Source organism: Phalangium opilio, unplaced genomic scaffold (assembly GCF_054372755.1).
Source record: "Phalangium opilio isolate 3A_F unplaced genomic scaffold, DU_Popi_V2 ptg000011l_1, whole genome shotgun sequence".
Classification (NCBI taxonomy): domain Eukaryota; kingdom Metazoa; phylum Arthropoda; class Arachnida; order Opiliones; family Phalangiidae; genus Phalangium; species Phalangium opilio.
In genome coordinates this window covers 408,935-429,661 of record NW_028324147.1, presented here as the reverse complement: position 1 = coordinate 429,661, position 20,727 = coordinate 408,935, and the positions used below count along the sequence as shown (strand labels likewise).

General features: G+C 40.1%; 1 protein-coding gene across 11 annotated transcripts in view; it reads left to right on the top strand.

Annotated features, from left to right (window-relative positions):
* by (focal adhesion protein tensin) overlaps nucleotides 1–20,727 on the top strand; it is a 73,230-nt gene that overhangs the window by 45,332 nt on the left and 7,171 nt on the right. For 10 of the 11 annotated variants that reach the window (XM_089856690.1, XM_089856715.1, XM_089856695.1 and 7 more), the window contains 8 exons: nucleotides 6–44; nucleotides 18,232–18,270; nucleotides 19,579–19,622; nucleotides 19,687–19,748; nucleotides 19,816–20,087; nucleotides 20,154–20,218; nucleotides 20,302–20,385; nucleotides 20,453–20,565. In XM_089856690.1, coding sequence (XP_089712816.1) covers nucleotides 6–44; nucleotides 18,232–18,270; nucleotides 19,579–19,622; nucleotides 19,687–19,748; nucleotides 19,816–20,087; nucleotides 20,154–20,218; nucleotides 20,302–20,385; nucleotides 20,453–20,565 — 718 coding nt within the window. Of the gene's footprint in view, nucleotides 1–5; nucleotides 45–4,977; nucleotides 5,171–18,231; nucleotides 18,271–19,578; nucleotides 19,623–19,686; nucleotides 19,749–19,815; nucleotides 20,088–20,153; nucleotides 20,219–20,301; nucleotides 20,386–20,452; nucleotides 20,566–20,727 lie in introns of those variants that run through there. The other variant, XM_089856748.1, reaches the window with a different exon arrangement.

Below are 20,727 nucleotides of genomic sequence, written 5' to 3'. Positions count from 1 at the left end.
TATAGGTGATAGCGTCATGTGAGCCACCAGAAACTTACGAATTGGTGAGTACCATTTTTATCTAATTATCGTGCATGATATCAGTTTATTTCAAAAGGAAGCGTGAAACGTTTAATTCTCCAAATGCCTTAATTCTCGGGGTTCCGATTATCGTAACCACGAGTGTTTATCATCATTGGAAAGGGGATAAATAGGACTTGAAGAGTTAGTTCCCCGTATCAATGGCTGCGGAGTTATAACCCTCCAAAACGTACCATTAACCAAGTTTTTCAACATGTTTTGTTTATTTCGTCAAGTCGAATTTGACTCCACTGTTTCACGTTTCCTTTAATAGACAATGAGTTACGACATTAACGTAACCATCTAAAAATCCATTATCAAACGCGATAAACTACGTAAGGTAGACGTGAATGCGTCCTTTGAGAGGTTCGGGAACGACTGGAGAATAACGGTGTTGCCTGCTAACTCTTATACTGTTTTTTACTTGCATATCTGCGATATTTAGTGATAGAGTTGAACGTATGACGGCCGGGGTCACTTAGACAGACCACGCAGGCAGGCAGGCTTGTTTAGATAAGTTGTCCCCTGACGCATTCGTTGGTCCTATACCCGAGTGTAATTACGCCCCCTCTCTGACTTAATGTACTCTCTCGAGTCTCATTTTTTTATCACTGGGAAATTTAGGACCTACAAAAATTCCTCGTCAAGAAGTCCTCGACGACGAGGGGGAAACCACTAGTTAATATGAAATCACTTTGAGTTAAAGTATCTCTGGCCTATATTAATGACTTCTTTCAATGGAATTCAACTGAGCTTATAGTGGTTTCACTCTCGCTTTTCAGGTTCTTAATATCTTAACTGCGTCGAGTATCGTAACCAATGAGGGTAGCGGGTTTTCTTAACCCATTAGTCTACTACTATACTTTTTAATAATAATAGTTAGTATGATTTACGACTTTGGCTTCTGAGAACCAAATGCTTTTAAGTTTTATTTTAAAGGGAATATAAGACGTAGATTAATACGACGCGGATCTGGAGACGCGTTAAGATATCAGCATTTATGACGTAACGAAAATAAGGCGCGTTTATGACGTAGAGTAACGTCATGTTGTGGCGTCGAACCAACTTGTCGCGTCGTTTGTTCGTGATCTGTAACGTGTAGTTGGCGACATATGCGGCGCCTCTATCATCCAACTAACTAATTCCCGCGCTTTTTTACACCATTTATTTTGGCGCATTTTTTTTCCAAGTGACCCGCGAATCTCGATCGACTTTGCATCATGGTCATATCGTATATCTTTCTCTCGCAACACATAACAGCGTCATGGTAATAAATATATCCAAACAGGCCAGATTATAATTATGCCCCACTGAAGCGTTAGGCCTAACTCTAAAGTTAACCCCTAATGACCTTCGAGAACCAGGGACCAGGAGATACCGAACCGAGTTTTTTTCTTCTTTGCCACGTTTATATTTGACTATTTACGTAAAACACGATGTTAGGCTTAGTTCGGGCACGGGGGTGGGGGTGGGGCCGGGAAACTGTGTTTTACATTAGCCAGGATGATTGATTGATGGTTCGTGTCAACCGGAATTTGCAATGTTGCTAAAACCCGCCGTTGTACTTAATTAAATATTGAACCGTTGTAACTTTTGTCCGACTCCAAGGGCATACTCGATCTAGTCAAGTCGCCATGACAACCTAATATTTTAACGGGACGTCATAAGTGTAATAATGCCAAGATAAGTCGCTAATTCCCCAATATACACTTGTTTCGTAGGAGCCCCTAAATCCCGTGGTGGAATTAAAACCTAAATCCCTTAGCCGTAAATCAAGATTATTTCGGCATAGGCGTCAAGGCTGAGGTCCCGTATTTCGGAGTGGCTATTCCCTCGGTAAAATTAAAATGGCGCTATGTTGAAATATAGTTTATAGCGCGCGTTATATTGTACATAGTACGTACCATATGTTTTGCCGGGTTTTATCTAAAAGCCATATATCAAATTTTGGCGCGAAATTAAAAGCTATAAAAGTAAATATGCAAAGAAAAAAATATGGTTTTGCGGAAAGTGCAGCAGCCTGATAAAATCTAATATAGGTGTAGGGTTTTCTTTTGTATTTGTGTTGTGTTCTTGAAGTAAAGAAAGTATTTTAACTGTAAAAAAAATATTGCGGCGGCCCCCTCCCCGCAAATAAAATGGCGCCTCTAAAATAATTGCAGCAGCGGAAAACAAAATGATAATTGCATCGTCGCGATTAAACTAATCACTCCTCGTTAGACTTTAATTAATAAAACGTTCGTTCGGTGAAGGCTAAATTAGTTTAAGAGTACTCTTGACTGTTATGTTGGGGGGGGGGGGCTTTCTCGAAATGCTCATAGAAAATACACAAAAGGAATAACGTCTTAATTTTCCATGGAACCCTCTTCAACCCCTGACTGCAGTCTCCCTCTCTCAATCATCAGACGAAAGATGAAAGAAGGGAGGGAGGGAAAGAGAAAGAAAGCATTTATACTCGTTTTAACTACTTTATAACGGTCTACAATCTAACCTTGACTTTTTTGAGGTCTGAAACGACCGCGGGAGGTTAATGAAAGTCGGTGAAGTTGGATGCCAGGAACGACTGCGCTGTAGTTGAAGCCATACATTGACCAGAATGAATGAAGTCTTTAGCCAAGTCTTGTTTCTCAAGCCGCCCGCCCACTCAATTTCTGCCGTCTTCATCAAGTACAACTCTTATGTTTCTTTATTCCGGAAAGTCTAACCCCGATAGTTGAGGACATGACGCGTCGCCCCCAACCCCCCCTCTCTTGAGTTATGACGGAGAGCCTTAGAGAAGGATTGTGGGGGGGGGGACCCAATTTAAAGATGTCCTCCCTCCCTCCCCCTTACCGTGTTGCGTCAGAGTTAAGGAGGAAGGTTAGGGGTTGAAATTGTCAAGGGTTGCCAAATAAATCAAAGATCAGTGGAATGGAGAGGAGAATTCAGTTGCTTACTTCAGTCTTGTTTACTCGGAACGAGAGAAATTGGAATTACGTGTTTTACTTTTAGATATAGACTAGTGGCACTATGTTATTTTTCTATACAGCTTAATACAGTCAAAGCTGGGGAACTGCCATTACTCTATAGTCCTAGTATTTTCGCTTTCTCGAGTTCCCCTATGAGGAAAATGGTGGCTTTTTTTGGTCTTTTTACTTGGTAATAATTATGATCGATTGGACAGTTTTCTTTACATTTCTTTGTAATTTATTTTTGCGTGGGTTTATCTGGAAATACTATAACTAGGATTTTCAATTTCTCACGTTGCAACCAATAACTCGAGAGTTCAAATTACGATATCGAAATGATTTTAAGGTCAAATTACAACTCGAAATCCCGTCCACTTTCAGAATATGTATTTTAACCAGTTATTGAATATATTTTGTTCCCATAAAAAGGCCTTGAAAACCCAAACCAAAACTGACCCTGACCCACCAGCACGTTCTTGGCAAAATTGTATATTTTAATAAAACATTAAATACTAATTTAGTTCCCGTGGCAAGACTTGGAAATAATAATCCACGTAGACTAACTAAGGCAGACAACATTGCATGCGTAGGTTTTGGAAATTCCTATAGGGTATAATAACAATTTAAGTAGCATCCCGATTAAAATCTAAACATACTGCTAGCGGTGTTCCCCCCTAGTTAAAGTCTGTCTTTTATTGCCTTTAAAATATATGGTATCCCTAGAACTTGGTTGTATAACTTCTCAATCACAAATAGTCATCTAAAAAAGAATATATCAAATAATATAAACTGGAATTTTAAAGTGGGTGCTGCAGTTGTGGCGTGGCGGTCGCCTTTTAAGAGAATTAGATGATGATGATGTTATTATACATTCATAGACATAATTAAGTCTTCGTCATAAAGAAATTGTATGGCCTTATAATCGCCGCGTCTAAGTAACCATAAATGGAGTAGCTGCTTGATACTTCAGCGTATAGCCCCCAGATGTTATTTCTGATGTTGGCTTTAGGGATTTAGAATATGTACGGACGGACTTTTACGGGTATTACGGCTTCAAAGGAGAACTGTTAGTATAAGAATTCATCCTCCAGTATATCGGGTTTCGTTTTCGTTTATGGAATTGTATTAAATTTTGATGTCAGTTCGCCTTTAATGTTACCCGAAGTCGCGATGATATGATGATATGATAATAGACTCCGCCATAGAATGTTCTTTATTTTTTTCTTTCAAGGTCGCTTTTAAAATAATTACCCGTTTTAATCCTTAATTATCAACGTAATTAGTAACGTTTTCTCCTTTCCTGTAGAAGCTTTTCTCAATGTATAACATTTTCCGAGAGCGCGCTAGCTTTAGCCGCCAGAAATCCATCCGCGCAAAGGGTCCAAAAATTGTGACGAATTTATCAAGACAGGCAAATATCATCATCATCTCATTTCTCCTCCAGAAAAAAAAAATTAGTGCGTTGACCTTTATAAGAGAGCGCTCTGTTTCCCTAGCTTTCGGCTTTTTTGATTGCCATAAAGTGACGGTGAAACACTCTCTAAATTAGGTGACGTGAATTTGATTTAATTAATATAAATTACTTAGTATACGGAGTTGAAACCTGCAGAAACACTTCATTATCCCTTGACTCTTCAACTCATTCTTAAAAAGCTCTTAGATGGCGTCACTTCCTTAAGGGGATATTTTCTTTAAATTCTTTTCTTAAAAAGAATGTAAAGAAAACGAAAGGACTTAATAATTTTGGTTAAAATGTTTTCCCTTTTCGAGAGGGCAGATTTTTCTTACGTAACCACCGCGTTGTGTGGAATTTTCGTCTCTTTAGTGTCTTAGAAGACGTTTCTTTTAAACGAGCCTGCTTGGAAGTTGGAACTACTTTTAAAAAACGTGTTTCTTAAAACCGCCGAGAAAAAAAGAAATGGAAGAAAATTTGCTTTCGGACTTGAAAGGGGGAAAATATTTCAAAGTTGTTTTAACTTTAGTTTAGTTCGACTCGAATTTAGAAGCGAATGAGACACGAGCCGAGTATGTCTCGTCCCTGATGGAAGTTTCGCGTACTAGTGCTCCAGTGTGATTGTGTATAGTCCGTGTATTTCGCGTGTGTTTGTGTGTGTGCTATGGAATATAATAATTATCGAGAAAATATGCGTTTCGAATTAAACGTAAGTTAATTAATTATCTGTAATTAAATTCGCCTCTTAATTTAATTTAATGGGGAATGCCATTAGGCCTTGATTTATAGATTAGTACGAAACTTAACCCTAATGAGGATCCGCTCATTTAAAACCAAGGCTTAATTGACTTTATATTTATTTATTTAATTTAATGATTTCAAAAATCGGAGATAGTGTGTGTTGGGACTAACCAATAGGAAGGCAGCGCGTGCGAAAAGGGTTCATCTGATTGATTTGGCGCCCCCGCGCGGTTACCGGTGTTTGAAACGCCACCTGCCGGCCGCGAAAATCTTTAAGATTTATAGCCTAATATAGGAATTAATATTTAAATTTTTTCTATCCGTAAAGATGGATTAAATTTTTAGATATATTGGCTTGATAAATATTGCCTCGATTAATATTATATTTAGATAAAAAGAAATCGATATGTATGGTCGATAAAGATTTTGTAAATACTATTACATTTAAGTGCACCCTTAGGTTAAAAAAAATAGAACTTGACGATGAAATATGAAATCGGAGCTCTTCAAATTTTACAGTCTCTCATCTTTAATTCTAAAATCGTTAGGCTTAGTGAAGAAAACTTCTTTTGCCATGTTGGTAATGTACTTAAGTATATATTTGGTGGTAGTCGTTGTGAACCCCTGGGAGGTAGGGTGGCGCTGGTGCTAGCAGCGTGATCATTATTGAGGCCGGAGCGACCTCGCCGTCGGCCCAAAAGGGAAAACTAGGTGAATTAAGAATTACTGCAAATAAGCAACCGGCAAAGATAAACCCCCCGTGTTTCCTTTTATTTTATCATTTTAGGTTGATTTTTATTATTATTGCCACATTTCTAATCAAAAGGATTATGCCAGCGGATGGATACCCGAAAGTAGTCCCTATATAAAGTGATTAACAAACGACTTGAATTGAATAAATAATTTAGTAATTAAATAACGTACAAGTTGATGCCTTTAGGCTAATGGAGAAACTTAAAATAACAGAAACATAAATCACTTAATGAATGAATGAATTCGAGGATATTTGCCCTATAACCTTTTCGATCTACTTACCATTTGACCTTTGCCGATTTACAATTTGAAACTGGCGTGTAGGTTGTCGCAATTTCGCGAGACTGGTCCTTTAGCCGAAATATAAAAAATGAGGTCCGCTCTTCATTATCGTATTCTTAAAATCTCACGATGTTTGGAAAAATGCTTCTATTAATCTCCAGTCAAGAGGTAATTAGTCCGAAACATTTGTAACTCGCTAGTACTCGCGTTAAAAGGGGAAAATTTATAAAAAACCCTGGCCGCTGCAGTTAATTACTTCGTACTAGGAAAAAGTTTTTAATCTCTTATTACGGTTTAATTTCGTGATTCTCTCCGAGTACGTGGCTTCTAATTTGTCAGGGTGGTCCGAGGTGCTCTGTCCTCCAACGCCCAGTTAATATCTGCTCAAAAGCCAAGTACCCCTTTATATAGTCTATATATTCGCGTCTTGGAAAAGTTTTTGGACTAAATCTACTCTGAAATTATTATAATTATACATTAAAATTAACCATTTTAGTTTTAAGACCTTCGTTTTTAGTACGCTCACGACTTTTACAGGTTTTTTTTTTGTCAAAAATAATTTTACCAAAAAATTAAACACCCAGACGGAGCATTTATTAACTTAGATTTTGACAAAGTTGCCTATTCGACTAAACCAGTTAAGTTTTGTTTTTGACAACAGTGACTTATCCCTCGGAGCAGGAAGATAACGGAATCACCATCCTAATAATTTTATTCTAATCCGTGACGTCACGTCGAGAAGAATAAGTCTCGTCTATACTAAATAGATCGAACATTATAACCTATGACCTTTTTGGAGGACGGACGGGCCAATGGGGGAGGTCACGTGATGTCATCCTATATAATTAAGCGGGGGGGGGGGGCTGCGAAGCGCGTGATATCGGGATTTTTGGTATAATGGGCCAACTCCTCCCATTAAGGATTTCTTTTTAGCCACATTGTGGACGTGATTTTAAAGTCAAAAAGGAATATTTTCTTCTTTCGGATTCTTACAAAAAGCGGAGCTCGCCCCCTCATTTTTTGGCCCTGATCCAAAATATAGGCGAATATTTTAAAAGGGTAAAGAGTGGGCGTTCGTTCCCCCCTATCCGCCCCGGTACGCCCCCCCCCGACCTGTGACCGCGTGTCCCTTTCGCCATGCCACCAACAGGGAACGCTCAACTACGGCGATAGGAAGGAAAACTCAACTGAAGGATTGTAGTACGTCAAGGTCATTTTAAATTTCAAAGTTAGGCGAGAATGTGATGAGATGTGTTAAGATGACTTGGCCAGTAATTACTTAGTTACATATCCTCTTTAGTACACTCTAATCAAATCGATGAATAGCTACGCGAAATCCCCAGTATATTTCTCCGTATTAACAGATTGCCATGTACTCAAGCAATGGCGTTACATGATCCTATGCTATTCTTGGCGTTCGTATTCCTTCTTAGAGAATGCGAGATCTTCTGGGACTTGGTACTCTCTTGGTATGTAGAATTAAGAAGCGGGCCGGCAAGGGAACCCGTGGAATGTCATTCTTTTAGCGGTGTGTTCCCTGGTTGGCAGCCTAGCAGTGCACCGCTCTCCACTAATGGGGGTCCCGTCTGTTTCGACTCTCGGCTGCTGGGCTTCTCTCTTTCGCTATTGATGGGCAAGTCCTCGGATGGTGTCATCTCCGTCCCCCCTCCCCCTCCCCCGTCTCTCTCTCCTCTTCCAGCATCCGATCTCATCCCATCCGCGTGATGGAGCTAGGACGATGCTGAAAAGGAAGCTCGAGAGGAGAGAATGTTTTTCTATATCTACTCCAGGGGATATTTTTCGCGCCTTTTTTATACTTTCCCGCCCGGGTAAATGCCGGGTCCGGGAGTGGGTTGGGCTGTCTTATTCGGTGATTGTACTTGTCTATATTGTTATTTATAATTCGTGTTCTATTCAATATAACTTAATGAGGAGATTCACGGAAGGCTACATTTCTTTCAAAGATTTATAACCTAATTTTGTATAGTTAACTGTATGCGCCTTTTAAACTTTCGTTATTCAATTAAAAGGAATAGATTTTAATATAGTATCATCCAATGAACGCGGTGACTCGTTTTATTTTATTTCTACGAGTATCGAATGCCGAAGTTTGTTTTCACTATTAATTAGCGCGTTTAAGAAAAAAGAAGTAGCGCCCGGATTTGGAGTCTGAAAGAACTGCTCCATCAATTTTTATCCTCGTCTGTCTTTACCCAGTAACTGAACTCTCGTTGTGAAACAAATTTTCTAAGCAAGGCCTAGCGAACTATGATTTTCTTAATAGGCTTAGCGAGGCGATTCAATTTCGTTATCGAACAGGCTGGCTTATAAAGCGCGCCCGCGTCCTCTGGGATTAATATTTGAGCGGGACCCATACGCCAATTTTCAAGATGCTATCACTTCGCCTTTTCAATTTACTTACAAGGCTTGCTCGGGATTTTGGTTAATGGCAGTTATCCGCCTTTGACAGTGCTGGATTATACGGGTTAATAATATAAAGTGTCATACGGATTTACTCTTGACTATATACTTTTCAAAAATGATTCTATTTTTTTTTTAATTTAAATTTGTTGATATTCTAAATTAAAACACCCTCGTGATCAAAGACGAAATCAGTTTATTGTTTATTAACTTAGAAGCAACGTTGTGAAAGTCTGAAAGATGCATTTTTAACAACTTGCACTCGGCAATGAAGCTTATTTGGTAACTTCTCGATAGTCTGGCAAACTAATTTTTCGCTTGACTGATCGGCTTTCAAATCGCGATAGAGATAGAGAGAGAAAGGGTTGAGGAGAGGAGAGGGATGCTCTTTTAATAACTAAATATAGAAGTTCCCTCTTTCGATCGGGCGGGGGGGGGAGAAGGGTTAGCTTTTAAACGAGGCTTAGCGAATTGCCTTTAATAACTTATTTCAATATTTAGCCTTTTGGGCCGAAAAATCAAATGAGCCAGCTCTCTCTCAAATCTCTTTTCCAACTCCAAATTAGACGACTATACGATTTTTATCTCCGATATATTCATTAAATAGAGTTTAATCGCGTTATGGTTAGAATAATTTGACGTTAGAGTTCAATTCAATTCAATTCATCCATCCATATATGAGCAAATCAAATTGAACTATTAGTATTTTGTGTATGTGTGTGTGAATACTTTAACATTTTCCTTATGTCTTGGGAAACGAAAGAGAACTTTTTGTTATTTCTCTAAGCTCCGAGTTTTACCTTTATCGTGTACCTTAGTATCAAAGATATATTTATATAAGTAAGTAACGCGAGTAAAAAGGTTTCCGATAAACGAATGGTCGATTCGACAACGCTCGGGCGCAAAGAAAAACTAGCAAAAGTTATTCTTGGAGCTACTAGAGAACTCGGCGAAAGGCGAAAGCTCGCTATATAGAAAGAGAGAGCCGAGTATTGTTTTCTTAACCTAGTTTTTGTTTCGTTTCATTTCTGTTCGAAGTAGCTATCCATCCATCCTTGTATGGGGGAAGGCCCAAAATATATTTCTTTGATAACGGGGTTCGGTCATACCCAATTCTTTTAGACCTTATAGGTCTTGTTGAATGTTTGGGGCGAGTTCTTCTTAAACTGACCCTTGACCTAAAGAATAAACTGACGACGAAGGGGAAAGGAAGGTTATTTCGGTTCGGGGATGGTTCGGCAGTCGCGTTCTTGGGATTGGAAGAGGCTGCAGGAGCTTCCTCCTGCTGGAGAGAGAGAGAATGGAAAACACTCGCTCGCTCGAGGTGTTTTCCTCCGAGTGCATGCGTACACGCTTCGGTTTCTCATTCATTCCTTCCTTGGACCTTTCTTGATTGACCATCGCTTTTCTTCTTGACATCGAGGGGGGAGGGAGAGAATGGACATTTCAGGTTCACTTTAACCGATTTATAAATTCGTTTATTCCTTCGGAGCGATGGGAAGAAGATGGGGCTTGTTTTTTTCTTTATTCTCTCTCGAGGCGAACTGAAGAGATATTTATTGATGCTTTTTTCTCTTGGTGAATATTTGGGGATCTCCCCCCCCCCTTCAAGCTGCTTTCAATGGAAAGTTATTTATGTTTCTCTATTTTATGTTCTTCGATAATATCCTCTTCTCGGTCGATTCCCTACGTCTGCCCCCGTTTTATTTTTTTTCTTATTTTTTATATCGCGTTATTTCAACAAGATCTGATCGTAAATAAATGTTTCTTTTTAGCTAAATTTAAATATATTTTTCCAGCTCTTTTATTCAGAGGATTGTAGCGTGATCGTGCGTCCAAAGTTTACCGCTTGATTTGACGATACTACAGAATGGAAAATATGTTCGGAATAACTCGAAATTAGTTACCAACCGTCGCCGTCTTACAATTACTTCCGGTTCGTTTCTGAGATGTTACGTATAAAAATTTGTTAAACAACTTAATTAGGATTAATATAAAGGCTAGTTATAGGTTAATTATTCTTATATTTGAAACCGCGTCAGGCTTAACACCGGTATAAATTAGGCTTAACGACTTAAAACCAGTTAAATGACCCTATACCCGATAATCCCGCATGTCCCAAAGTACTAGAACGACAATTTTTTGTTCCGTCTCGTTCGAATTACGTTCCGCAGGGATGGAGACATTTGACGTTGGCAATTTACTTTCTTTTAAAGGCGTAGTTTTTAGGGATGCGGGGACCCATTCGATATTCAATTTGGAAGCCTTCCGAATCCATTGAAAGAAAAAATGAAAGACTCGATGGCGGTTCGGTTAAATGTCTCGAGGAGAAGAGAAGAGAAAGGGTGGTAGTGCTGGGAAGCAAACCTAAAATCATCTTCCAAAAGAGGAGAAAACCAAAACGGTCGTTTGCGCGCATTTCCCAGCGTGCCTCGCTGCTGCAGGCTGCTCCTCGTTTATCTAGAGAAAGACTCATTTTCTTTACCTACTAAATAAATTCGAAAGGGAATTGGTCGACGTAAACCGATTTAGTATATAGCCGAATTTTAAGGCGAGCCCATTGACCCGCGATTCTACAGGCCCTATCTGGCCCTTGTAGATATATGAGCCTCCCAAATTTCTAAGAGGGGATGGGGGAAATGGCCCCCAACGTTTGTTTTGACTGGCGGCCGGCTTCCGCGATCCGATGCCCGACAAAAAGTATCAATGGAGAATCGATAAATTGTGCCGGAGGTGTCATCTCCAAAGATCTATATGCGCGGCCTGAACTAACATATCCGCCTGCACAATCGTGTCTCGGCGCGAGCTTTCTTCAATTTTTACGTCCAGGATGTCGAGTTTTATAGTTATTTCCGCTTTAGAACATTTCGTATTCCCAGATTAGCGAAGAAGGGACCGATGGTGCAGGGACGTGATTATGTTGTAACTGCGCCGAATGGTGGATTTTTCTGACGCGTTTCTGCATGGGGGAAGACCCGCTTAATTTACTTAATTCCACGAGTGACTGCGTGGCCCTGTTTATTCGTGAAGTAACAGCTCCAAAATTATCTGATTCTTGAATATTAATTTTTGTTATTCAGGCCTAAGCCTCGTGTTTAAATTGACTTCACTATCAGCGTCTGAATGAAGTATTAACCGAGTAACTAATTCTGTTCTTCGGAAGCCACCTTTGCAGGGGTATAAAAACTTACGTGGTATTAGCTCTTGGGTTGTTGGCTTGGGCCAAGCCATTTCTGGGAAAGTCGATAGAAATAGGGCGTAATTACGCCGCCAGTCTCCCGTTACGTAGTGAGGTTGGCGCTAGCGTCGTTTAGATACAGCCAAGCTAGGACTGTATTGCGTTGCAAAATCCATGCAGCTTCCCAGGCTCCCAGCAGCGAGATTTGAAGCGTCGTCCAGCTAGGGCTCTCGAGCCACGCCGAGCCAACGGCTTCCCGCGGTTGTGCTTTGCCGGAAAGCGGCGATTCCACACACACTCTTAACCTTCTAGATTCAATCCCCCCTCCCCCAAGTTCCTATAGTCGGTCGTGTGGTCATCTTAGTGGCGCGTGTGCCGGTCCTTTCCAAAAATGATGACTCTAGACTTTGCTGGAGTCGTCCACGTGCCATGATGGATGGATGAATTAGGATTGTTTTAACTATTTTCAACTAGAAAACTGAATTAGTTAGTGCAATTGGGGTACGGATAAAAGGGTCAAGTACTGGAGTGAAATATGGCCAGGAGAAGCCACAGTTGTAGCGGAAGATTGTCCGGGTTGTCGCCGGCAACTCCGAGACGACCTCCTTATCGCTATATGGTTGTACGGAAAGTCATTTATCAGTTATCGAGGAGCATATGGTGCTCGGCTGCGTTTTTGCAGGTAATTACCTGGCTATTCTCATCTTCTTTTATAAAAATTCCCAATTGCCTTTTTTTATATAATTACTACGCGTCTATTTATTTACATTATAATAGCAATTAATTTCGTCGCTTCTTAATCTTACTCTCCTTTTAAACTTAAACATTCTCTCAATTTTACGGCGAGAAAATCCGAAAAACAAAAATAGGCCAAAAAGTAGGTCAATCTTTGTAGAACTCTAAATAGGTCAGAAGTGGGTGGGTGGGTTTATTTAACGGGTTGACCACTCGAATCCTTTAGATACTCTAGGCCTGAGTCCCAACCCCGTATCAATAATATAATACTTTAGACGGAAATTCCAAATTGAGTGGAATTGTCGAGGAAAAGGAGGAGAGCGGGGGATATGGATGTCTTTCGGGGTATAAAAGGTCGCGTGTCTCCGTGACCTTTGACCTATCCGGTTCCCGCTTCCGTCCCTCTCTCTCTCCTCTCGCTAGTCCCGACTCGAGGCATGCATCTCCATCGTGGATTGCAGCCTCTTCCAGAACCTTTTCGCGCCTTTTCCGACGCCCTCTTTTTGAAGATGATCAATGAATGTAGCGGCTACTATACCAACGGATCTTTGTCTTCTTCCCCCCACCGCCTACCCAACCCAACCCGAGATAGGCTTAGATACTGTCTTTTCCAATCTAAAAGAGTAACGAATCACCATCACGCATATACCGAATGAATCAAACATATCCAAAGCTGCAAGGAAATTATTTATTTATTTTTGTACGTCACTTATATTAATCCTTCGATGCATTCTATTTTGCTTTTGAAATTTAAATAATTTATTCATTCGCCTGTCGTGCGTGTCTCTCGTTATTATCAGAAGTAAGGTGAAGTAGGCCTACGTCTTCCTTCACCATGCATTGAATTCAAATTTTAAAGGACGTATGCCTACACCGCGGTTAATCAAATAATAATCCTAACCTAGTTTTAAAAGAAAGTGTATCGCTTGCTTTTGGAAGAAATGTCGAGATAATTAAGTTTGGGTAAATATGTCGCCCCCCCCTTCAAGCCCCCCCAGTCCAAACTGGGATTGGAAAGAAATATGAGATGGTAAAATTTATGAGGCGTAGACGGAGGGAGCGAGGCTTGACCCGCGTTGAATGAAGGCCAGGCTGGAATTCGCGCAGGCTTTTTAATCAAAATGGTTCTGGCTACCTTCCTTATTTCTCTCCTAAAGAATTTTTCTTCTCTTTCCTCTTGCCCTTCTTCTCCTTTGGCATTCCCGCGGTAAACCACCACCGCCTTCCTTCGCTGCTTTCACCCCAAATTTCCCTCCGCTTTTAGCGCCTAATTCTATTTTGGATAAGAAAGAATTTATATCTCATATCCTATCCTTTTTCTTCTAAAGATGAGATTCGAATGCGCTTCAGTCTCGTAAGTTAAAAATGCATCATTCTCTGCAACGTCACATTGCCTTTATTTGAATACGCAAATTTTTCCAATGCATTTTTTTACAAATATTTATAATAACTTTAAAGAGTTTAATTTCAAAAGCAACCGTAAATCTAATTACAAATCTACCGGCAGCTCGGGTGACGTCGTCCTTTGAATTGGTTTTGAGTGGCGTGAAATATTCTCCATTGGGGTGCTGGGGGGAAAACTGCAGAGCCGGAGAATGAATTTGGTGGCTCCGCTACGTTACTTTTGATATTCCGGGGCTTCAGTCTCTAGACGATAAAATCAAACGACGTCACCCTCGAGGTGTTTTTGGAAAGCGGGGGATGATGTCGGCCATCGGAAATGTAATGTACCGATTCATCCTTTTCTATGTATATATATATAGTTATTACGTGAAAAAGGACCACCAAGCTGCTCCACCTGCGGGCGCCGAATTATTCGATGGAAACGATCGTAGCACTGAATGCAGCCTCGTTCTTTTCAAAAACAAATCAAGAGAGACTGAATTTGACAAATAAAAAGATACCTGGGATAAAAACGGAGCCCTATGGTTAGTATTCCGTATAAGCTCTAAGAAGGAAAGAAATCAATTGATCCACCATGCTGAAACCATCAAATTTGTCAAACTTTGAAAATAACCTTGACCGTATAACATTTTAAAAGATACCTTGGCGATTTGATATCCCAATTTGTACGCGTTTCTAAAGATTGAATTACCTTTTGGTAGAATTGCAATTTGCAGTATTGATCCTTTAATTTTGAGATATCGTCGTATACTTTGTCCTCTGATATCTCGCTTCATTTATTCCATGGAGTATATTACGAAAGAAAAAGGTCTAGCTAGATCCATTCCTGCACCACGTCGTCGTCTCTAACGACTCCAATGGGTAGACTAAAGCGACGACCCCCGGCACCCCACATCCCCTATTCGGAAGTTCAGGATATTGTTTTCCTGGAGGGAATAGCCTAAATCGTGCAGGGTGTAACGAGCTATTCTTTCTCCCCCTGTTTGGGCGGGGGATAAGGATGGGGGTAATTGCTACGGAACTTATATCGAACAACCATGGCGCGTTGGTTCGCTCTTGAGCTTCCCGCTTTTTCCTTCTCCATCACTTGGAAACTCTCAAGGATTTGTTCTCGCTTGACTAGACTCACTTCGACCTTATACTTATTTGTTTCGACAAATCCTTTTTGGTATCAACGCCAAAAAATAACAACAGCAATTCTCCAGACCCATCATCAAACGTATACCTATAGGGCCTATAAGTCTATCTATCCGGGTCTAACTGTAAGACCGCGTCGTGTAATTGCCAACTGCCAAATTGATCTTCTCTCCGGCAACGGGGATAAGTATTGTCATTGAGCGTTGTAGACTTATATTACGAATCGTCATAGACTTATGAATGGGTTTAGATATAAAAAAATATGTTGGCCCAATATTTTTCCCACGATCCAAAATGGTCCAAAATTAAGGTCCTCCAATATTTTCGGATTTATAAGGATATGGTTCCGATCATAAATTGCTCGATGTTATACTACGTTTTTCATTACACTCTCTGCCTCTTTTGTCGCTGTTCACCGTGTTTTTTCGCGTTCAAACTTTGCGCTCAAACTTTCCAGAGAAAATGGGAAGGTTTAGGGTCGGATTAAGTCTCGCGCAACGAGTTCTTTCTTAAACCTCCTTCTTAGCAAATCTTTCTCTAGCGCGTACGTGTGTCACCTTCTCTTTGATCACCCTAGCCCGGGGGCCTAAGTTTGGGCTTCTATTGTAGCCCGCAACTGGGCCTACTTGTCGGGAAAAGAAGAGAGTCCCCTTTTTTCTCGCTATCTAGTGTTTTGGGCCGCATCCTCTCTATGCCGTATATATCTTTTCTTTTTATACTTCTCCCGCCAAAACGCCCACTCTTTCCAGCCGAACTGTTTCTAAAAATAGCGCCAGCTTTTTCTAGGACCCCCCCTCCGCCTTCTCCCTGCTCTTCATCCTCTCTCGCTTCGCTTCTCTTAGTCAAAATCACTCGGCAGTTACCCTGATCCCCGTGACTTTACTCTTCCCTCTCTTTCCGACGTACTGCCAGGTCCCATCGTCTAAGGCCGCAGCCAAGACATTAAAGCGTTACTTAAACGGGCCTAGTTTCCGTCTCGAGTTGGATCATTTTCCCGGGTTTCTTTGATTATTTCAGTCTCCCTTGAGCGGCCGGATTCGGGTCCTACGAAAGATAGAGATAAGAGCCTATAGAGAGAGAGAGAGAGAGAGAGAGGGATTCCTCGGTTGCCTAGCAACGGTGGTTTCCCAGGTGGTTGCTATAGCAGCTTCTCGGGATAAGCGCGCCTCGCGGGCTTTGAAATAAAAAAAAATCTAAACTTATTTGTCGGATATTGAGACTGTTTTTGCACCGGGCTCCGTTCAAATGATAGAAAACCGTGGTCGTTTGGGAAATTCCGAGCGACTCTCTTTGCCAGCCCAGCTTGAAGAATTGACACGTTTCTGCAAAATTAACTTAATTAATCCAGCAGCCAGAACGCGTATTACATTTGGCCCCCTTTAAAGTTTAAATAGAGATTTAAGGGTTACAATATTAGGTCGGGATCGGCGAAGAAAGGCCGGAGCTGATCTGCTGCCAATTAAGACGACTTACTATAACCATAATCCCTCAAAGGTCAACCCGCACACTATATCGGCAAAATACAATCCTCTTTGGTACGACTTAATTCTAAAGAGGACCGGGAAAGAGGAGATTCGATTTTTGCCATCAAAATAGATGAGGCAGTGAGCTTATGAAGGGGGGGGGATACTCAGCTTATGAAGGGGGGGATACATCTTCTGAAATTAGGAAATATAAAAATAAGTTGAAATGATTATTTTAAATTCCAATTGCAGGCAGGCGTCCCTCGGACAAAATTGTAATTATTCAATAAGAAAATAAAAAGGAATCGAGTTTAACACGACTAATTCAATTGTTTCCAAAGTAGTTAATATTAAAACAATGGGTCCAAATAGCTTGCTTGGGCGTCTCTCTCTACCTTTTCTCTCTACGAATTAGAAACTCTCTTTTAATCTTGTAGCTGAATTTCGTTTAACGCGTACGTGTTTCTCATTTGACCTCCCGCGTCTTGACCCACGTTTTAAGCTTAAATTTATTTCCTAATTGATCACAAACTGCTGGAATGTAGAAAACCTTAGTTTTACTTTCTCGATATATCCTTGCTCCCTTCGGACTCGAGCAAGGTGGTCCGAGTTTATGGACGTTGCCTTTTAAAAATGTTACGTGACTTAATTTGGAAAGGAACCGTCTGACCGAAAGGTCAACTTATTTTTTATTTCGCTTTTATAGTATAGAAAGAAATCAATTTTTTAACGTGGATTGTAGGCCCCTACGGTTGTACACTTTAGGGGTCATCTAGGGGAAATCTACGCAGTTTTGCTATAAGCCTTTTAGATTTCAAACTGGGCTTTCTCGCGTTTGAGTAAAATATGCCATGATTTCTTTAATTAAGTCGCTATCTTTGCCAAAAGAGAACCGCCGCTCCCGACGTCAACGTCAACGTAAAGGAGTGCCTAAATTCCAGACGTTGACGTTAGACGTTTCTCCTCTTTGGGAGCTGCAGTGCTACCTGAAAACCAGAACTGTGGCGGCGTGCGGCTGACTGCCTACCTGTTTAGTGGTGGTTTAGAGCTATAGCGGAGGGGGAGGGGGTGGGGTTGCGGTTGCGCAGGTGGCTTTGCCGCACGACTTTCGTGATTCTTTGCCGAGCGATAACGTCAATTCGTCGACAAATCATTTTCGAATACTTCCTTTTAAGAAAAATCGAGGAATGTTTTGGGTTTAAGTGTGTGTGGGTGAGATGGGGGGGGGGCGTGGCTACCGGCGGATCAAAATAGTTCTTTCTATTCGTCTCAATTATTTCCTACCGTCTCCGATGATTTACGTTCCATTCAAATGGTAGTCTTTTAATTTTCCAGAAGTAAATTACTTTAAAGTTTTTATATACAAATAAAGTAAATCAAATGAATGAATGAATGGGTATAGTTATGTTTTTAAGCCCTAATCGGTTATCTTCCCTTTAATATCATAGTTTAATATTTTCATTCAAGATTGAATTGAATTTTTCTTGTTATTGGTTCCGTATTGAAAAGCTTTTTATCAGCCTCTGATAAAACGGGCTTAAGTTGTCTATTATAACGTGAACGTCTACAGTTTTTTATTGCGATGCTGACGTAACGATATCTTTGTACGTTTTTACGGAGAAAATCATTTTTCCTTTCTTTTATTTCTTATTGCAGCAAAATCACGAAGGGCTGAAACCAAACTTAAGAAGATCGGTAAGTTATCAGAAACCTTTATATTTTTTATTATAGGCGATTAATATTAAAGACGAAATAGTGAATTGGCATATTAAGGCTTTATTAATTGAAATTAATTAAGGTAAAGGTTAATTAAGGATTCGTAACCTTTAATAAGAGGAACGTAGTGCTCTCGGGAGTTCATATTTATTCATCAATCAAAGGAAATGGGTTCTAAACAAACAGTTATTAAGTAAGACGGGAAGATGGTTCATGGTGATGAATGGTAGTTTTTGGGTTTAAGTCGTACCCTACGGATAAGTTTCTACTTGAAGCGCGTGTCGCGTATCTTCCTTAATTCCGCTTATCGCTTTGCCAGTAATTCCAAGTCATTACTAAATTTCTCCCCATCATCCCCCTTTTCTTATCAAATCGCCATATTTTATCTTCTTCGTAAATTTTCGAGTATTTATTTCCCGCTCGCCGACTTCCTTTTTAAAATTTTTGGTTTCTTCGCCTAAAACTGCTAAATTAGCTATTTGGGATCAATTCTAAAGAAGTATCCGTTTATTGGTTTTATTGGTTCAGCACCCTCCCTGAGTCAATCCGCTTCGATTCGAAGCTATAGTTTTGAATGGCAACTAACGAAAATGTTTAATTGGGTTTGCAAAAGTCGTGCACATAAAGCGCGCCTTAAGAAGACGTATTTTGTTGATTTTGTATCGTACTTATTGTTGTTATCTTACTTATGGTTCTACTAGATTCTCCCGAAGGACTCTAGGGCCTACTTTGTCTAATAAATTTTACCTTCGTTCGATCTCTCTGTTTCGTATATATAGCTAGCTAGTAATTTGCCTAAAAGTCTAGAGCGTAGAGTATTTTTCCGATACTGTACTTAAAATTTTAAAAGTTTTTCGTGAATTTTTTATGCCGACCCAAGTTTATTTTAAAATGCGCCTCTACTTTTCCATGGCCCGTTATTTTAAATATTAAAATTGGAAAGTTCTACTGGTTTCTCGAAAATCAATCAATCCGATTCAAATGGATTTATGTTTCTTCTTTCATCAATGGCGTCTATATTATTCAATTACTCCGGGACTGATAACTGATAAGCCCACTTTTACTATAAGTGCGGGTCTAGCGCGTCCTCTCTTCATTATCTCTAAATGATTTTAATTTATCTCTCGCCGGGAATTAGTAAGAAAAAGAAAAGTCATCATCTTTTTAGTGAAAGGTTTAATTTGATAGAGACCGATCGAATCGAAAGCTAGCTACTTATTTCCTTAAGCTATAACCAAAAAAACAAATTTCATCTCGTAAGACAAAATATAATTATTATTTGAACAGAAAAGCCCCAGTTCCAGATCACCCGAAAGACCAAGAAGTCCGCGGTAAGTACTTATTAAACTGTCGATAATAATTAACGCTCGAGTACTTAATTAAAATGACTCGTAGAGCTATCGGTCAAGCTCCCAGCTTCGCCATGGATATTACTTACATTACGGAGCGAATTATAGGTACTAGAAATAAATCTTTAAATACTAAAAATTAATTTCGATTAAAATTAAACGCTTAAATTGTTAGCTCTGTCGTTCCCGGACACGGCGAACAACGCGACCTACAGAAACAACTTAAGCGACGTGACAAAAATGCTTAAATCCAAGCACGGCAACCGCTATATGGTCTTCAACCTGTCCGAGAAGCGATACGACCTTCAAAATTTTAACCCTCAAGTCCTGGATTTCGGTTGGCCTCAACATTTGGCCCCACCCATCGAAAGGTTATGCAGTTTATGTAAATCTCTCGAATCCTGGTTGAAATCGGACCCCTATCACGTAGCCGTTCTCCATTCCAAAGTATGCCCGTCAATATTTTACCCAATATCTATATTAATACATTTTGAAACGCGGATTGCGTTATAGGGAGACAAAGGTAGGATTGGCGTTGTAATAGCGGCTTATATCCATTACACAACAATATGCGCCAAGTACGTTACGTTCTAATTATAATATACACTATAACTCGGGAAATGACGGTGTATGTAATTTTGTTTTTCTGCTGTCGTTTCAGCGACAATCAACCGCTGGATAAATTGGCCATGAAAAAATTCTACGATGATAAATTGAGTAGCTCCATGCACCCTTCGCAACGCAGGTATGTCCAGAAATTGTCATCTTCTAAGACGCGGTTATCTCGACGAGATTCTTGGATTTCTTTTCAGATACGTACAGTACTTTTCGGGTTTACTATCTGGTAGCATCAAAATGAGTAACAAGCCACTTTACATGCATCATTTGGTTATCCACGGCGTGCCAAATTTTGAGCCCAAAGGAGGTAATTAGAGCTTTTTAATTCGACCAATTGAACGTACCCTGATTAAGTTGGCTTTTCCGAAATGGGGTTAAATGCTAAGATAAAGTTTGCTTAACGCTAAATGTTTTTTTTTGTGCGCGCTGCTAAGATATTCCAGGTATTGTTTAAGCACGCGTATCTTAA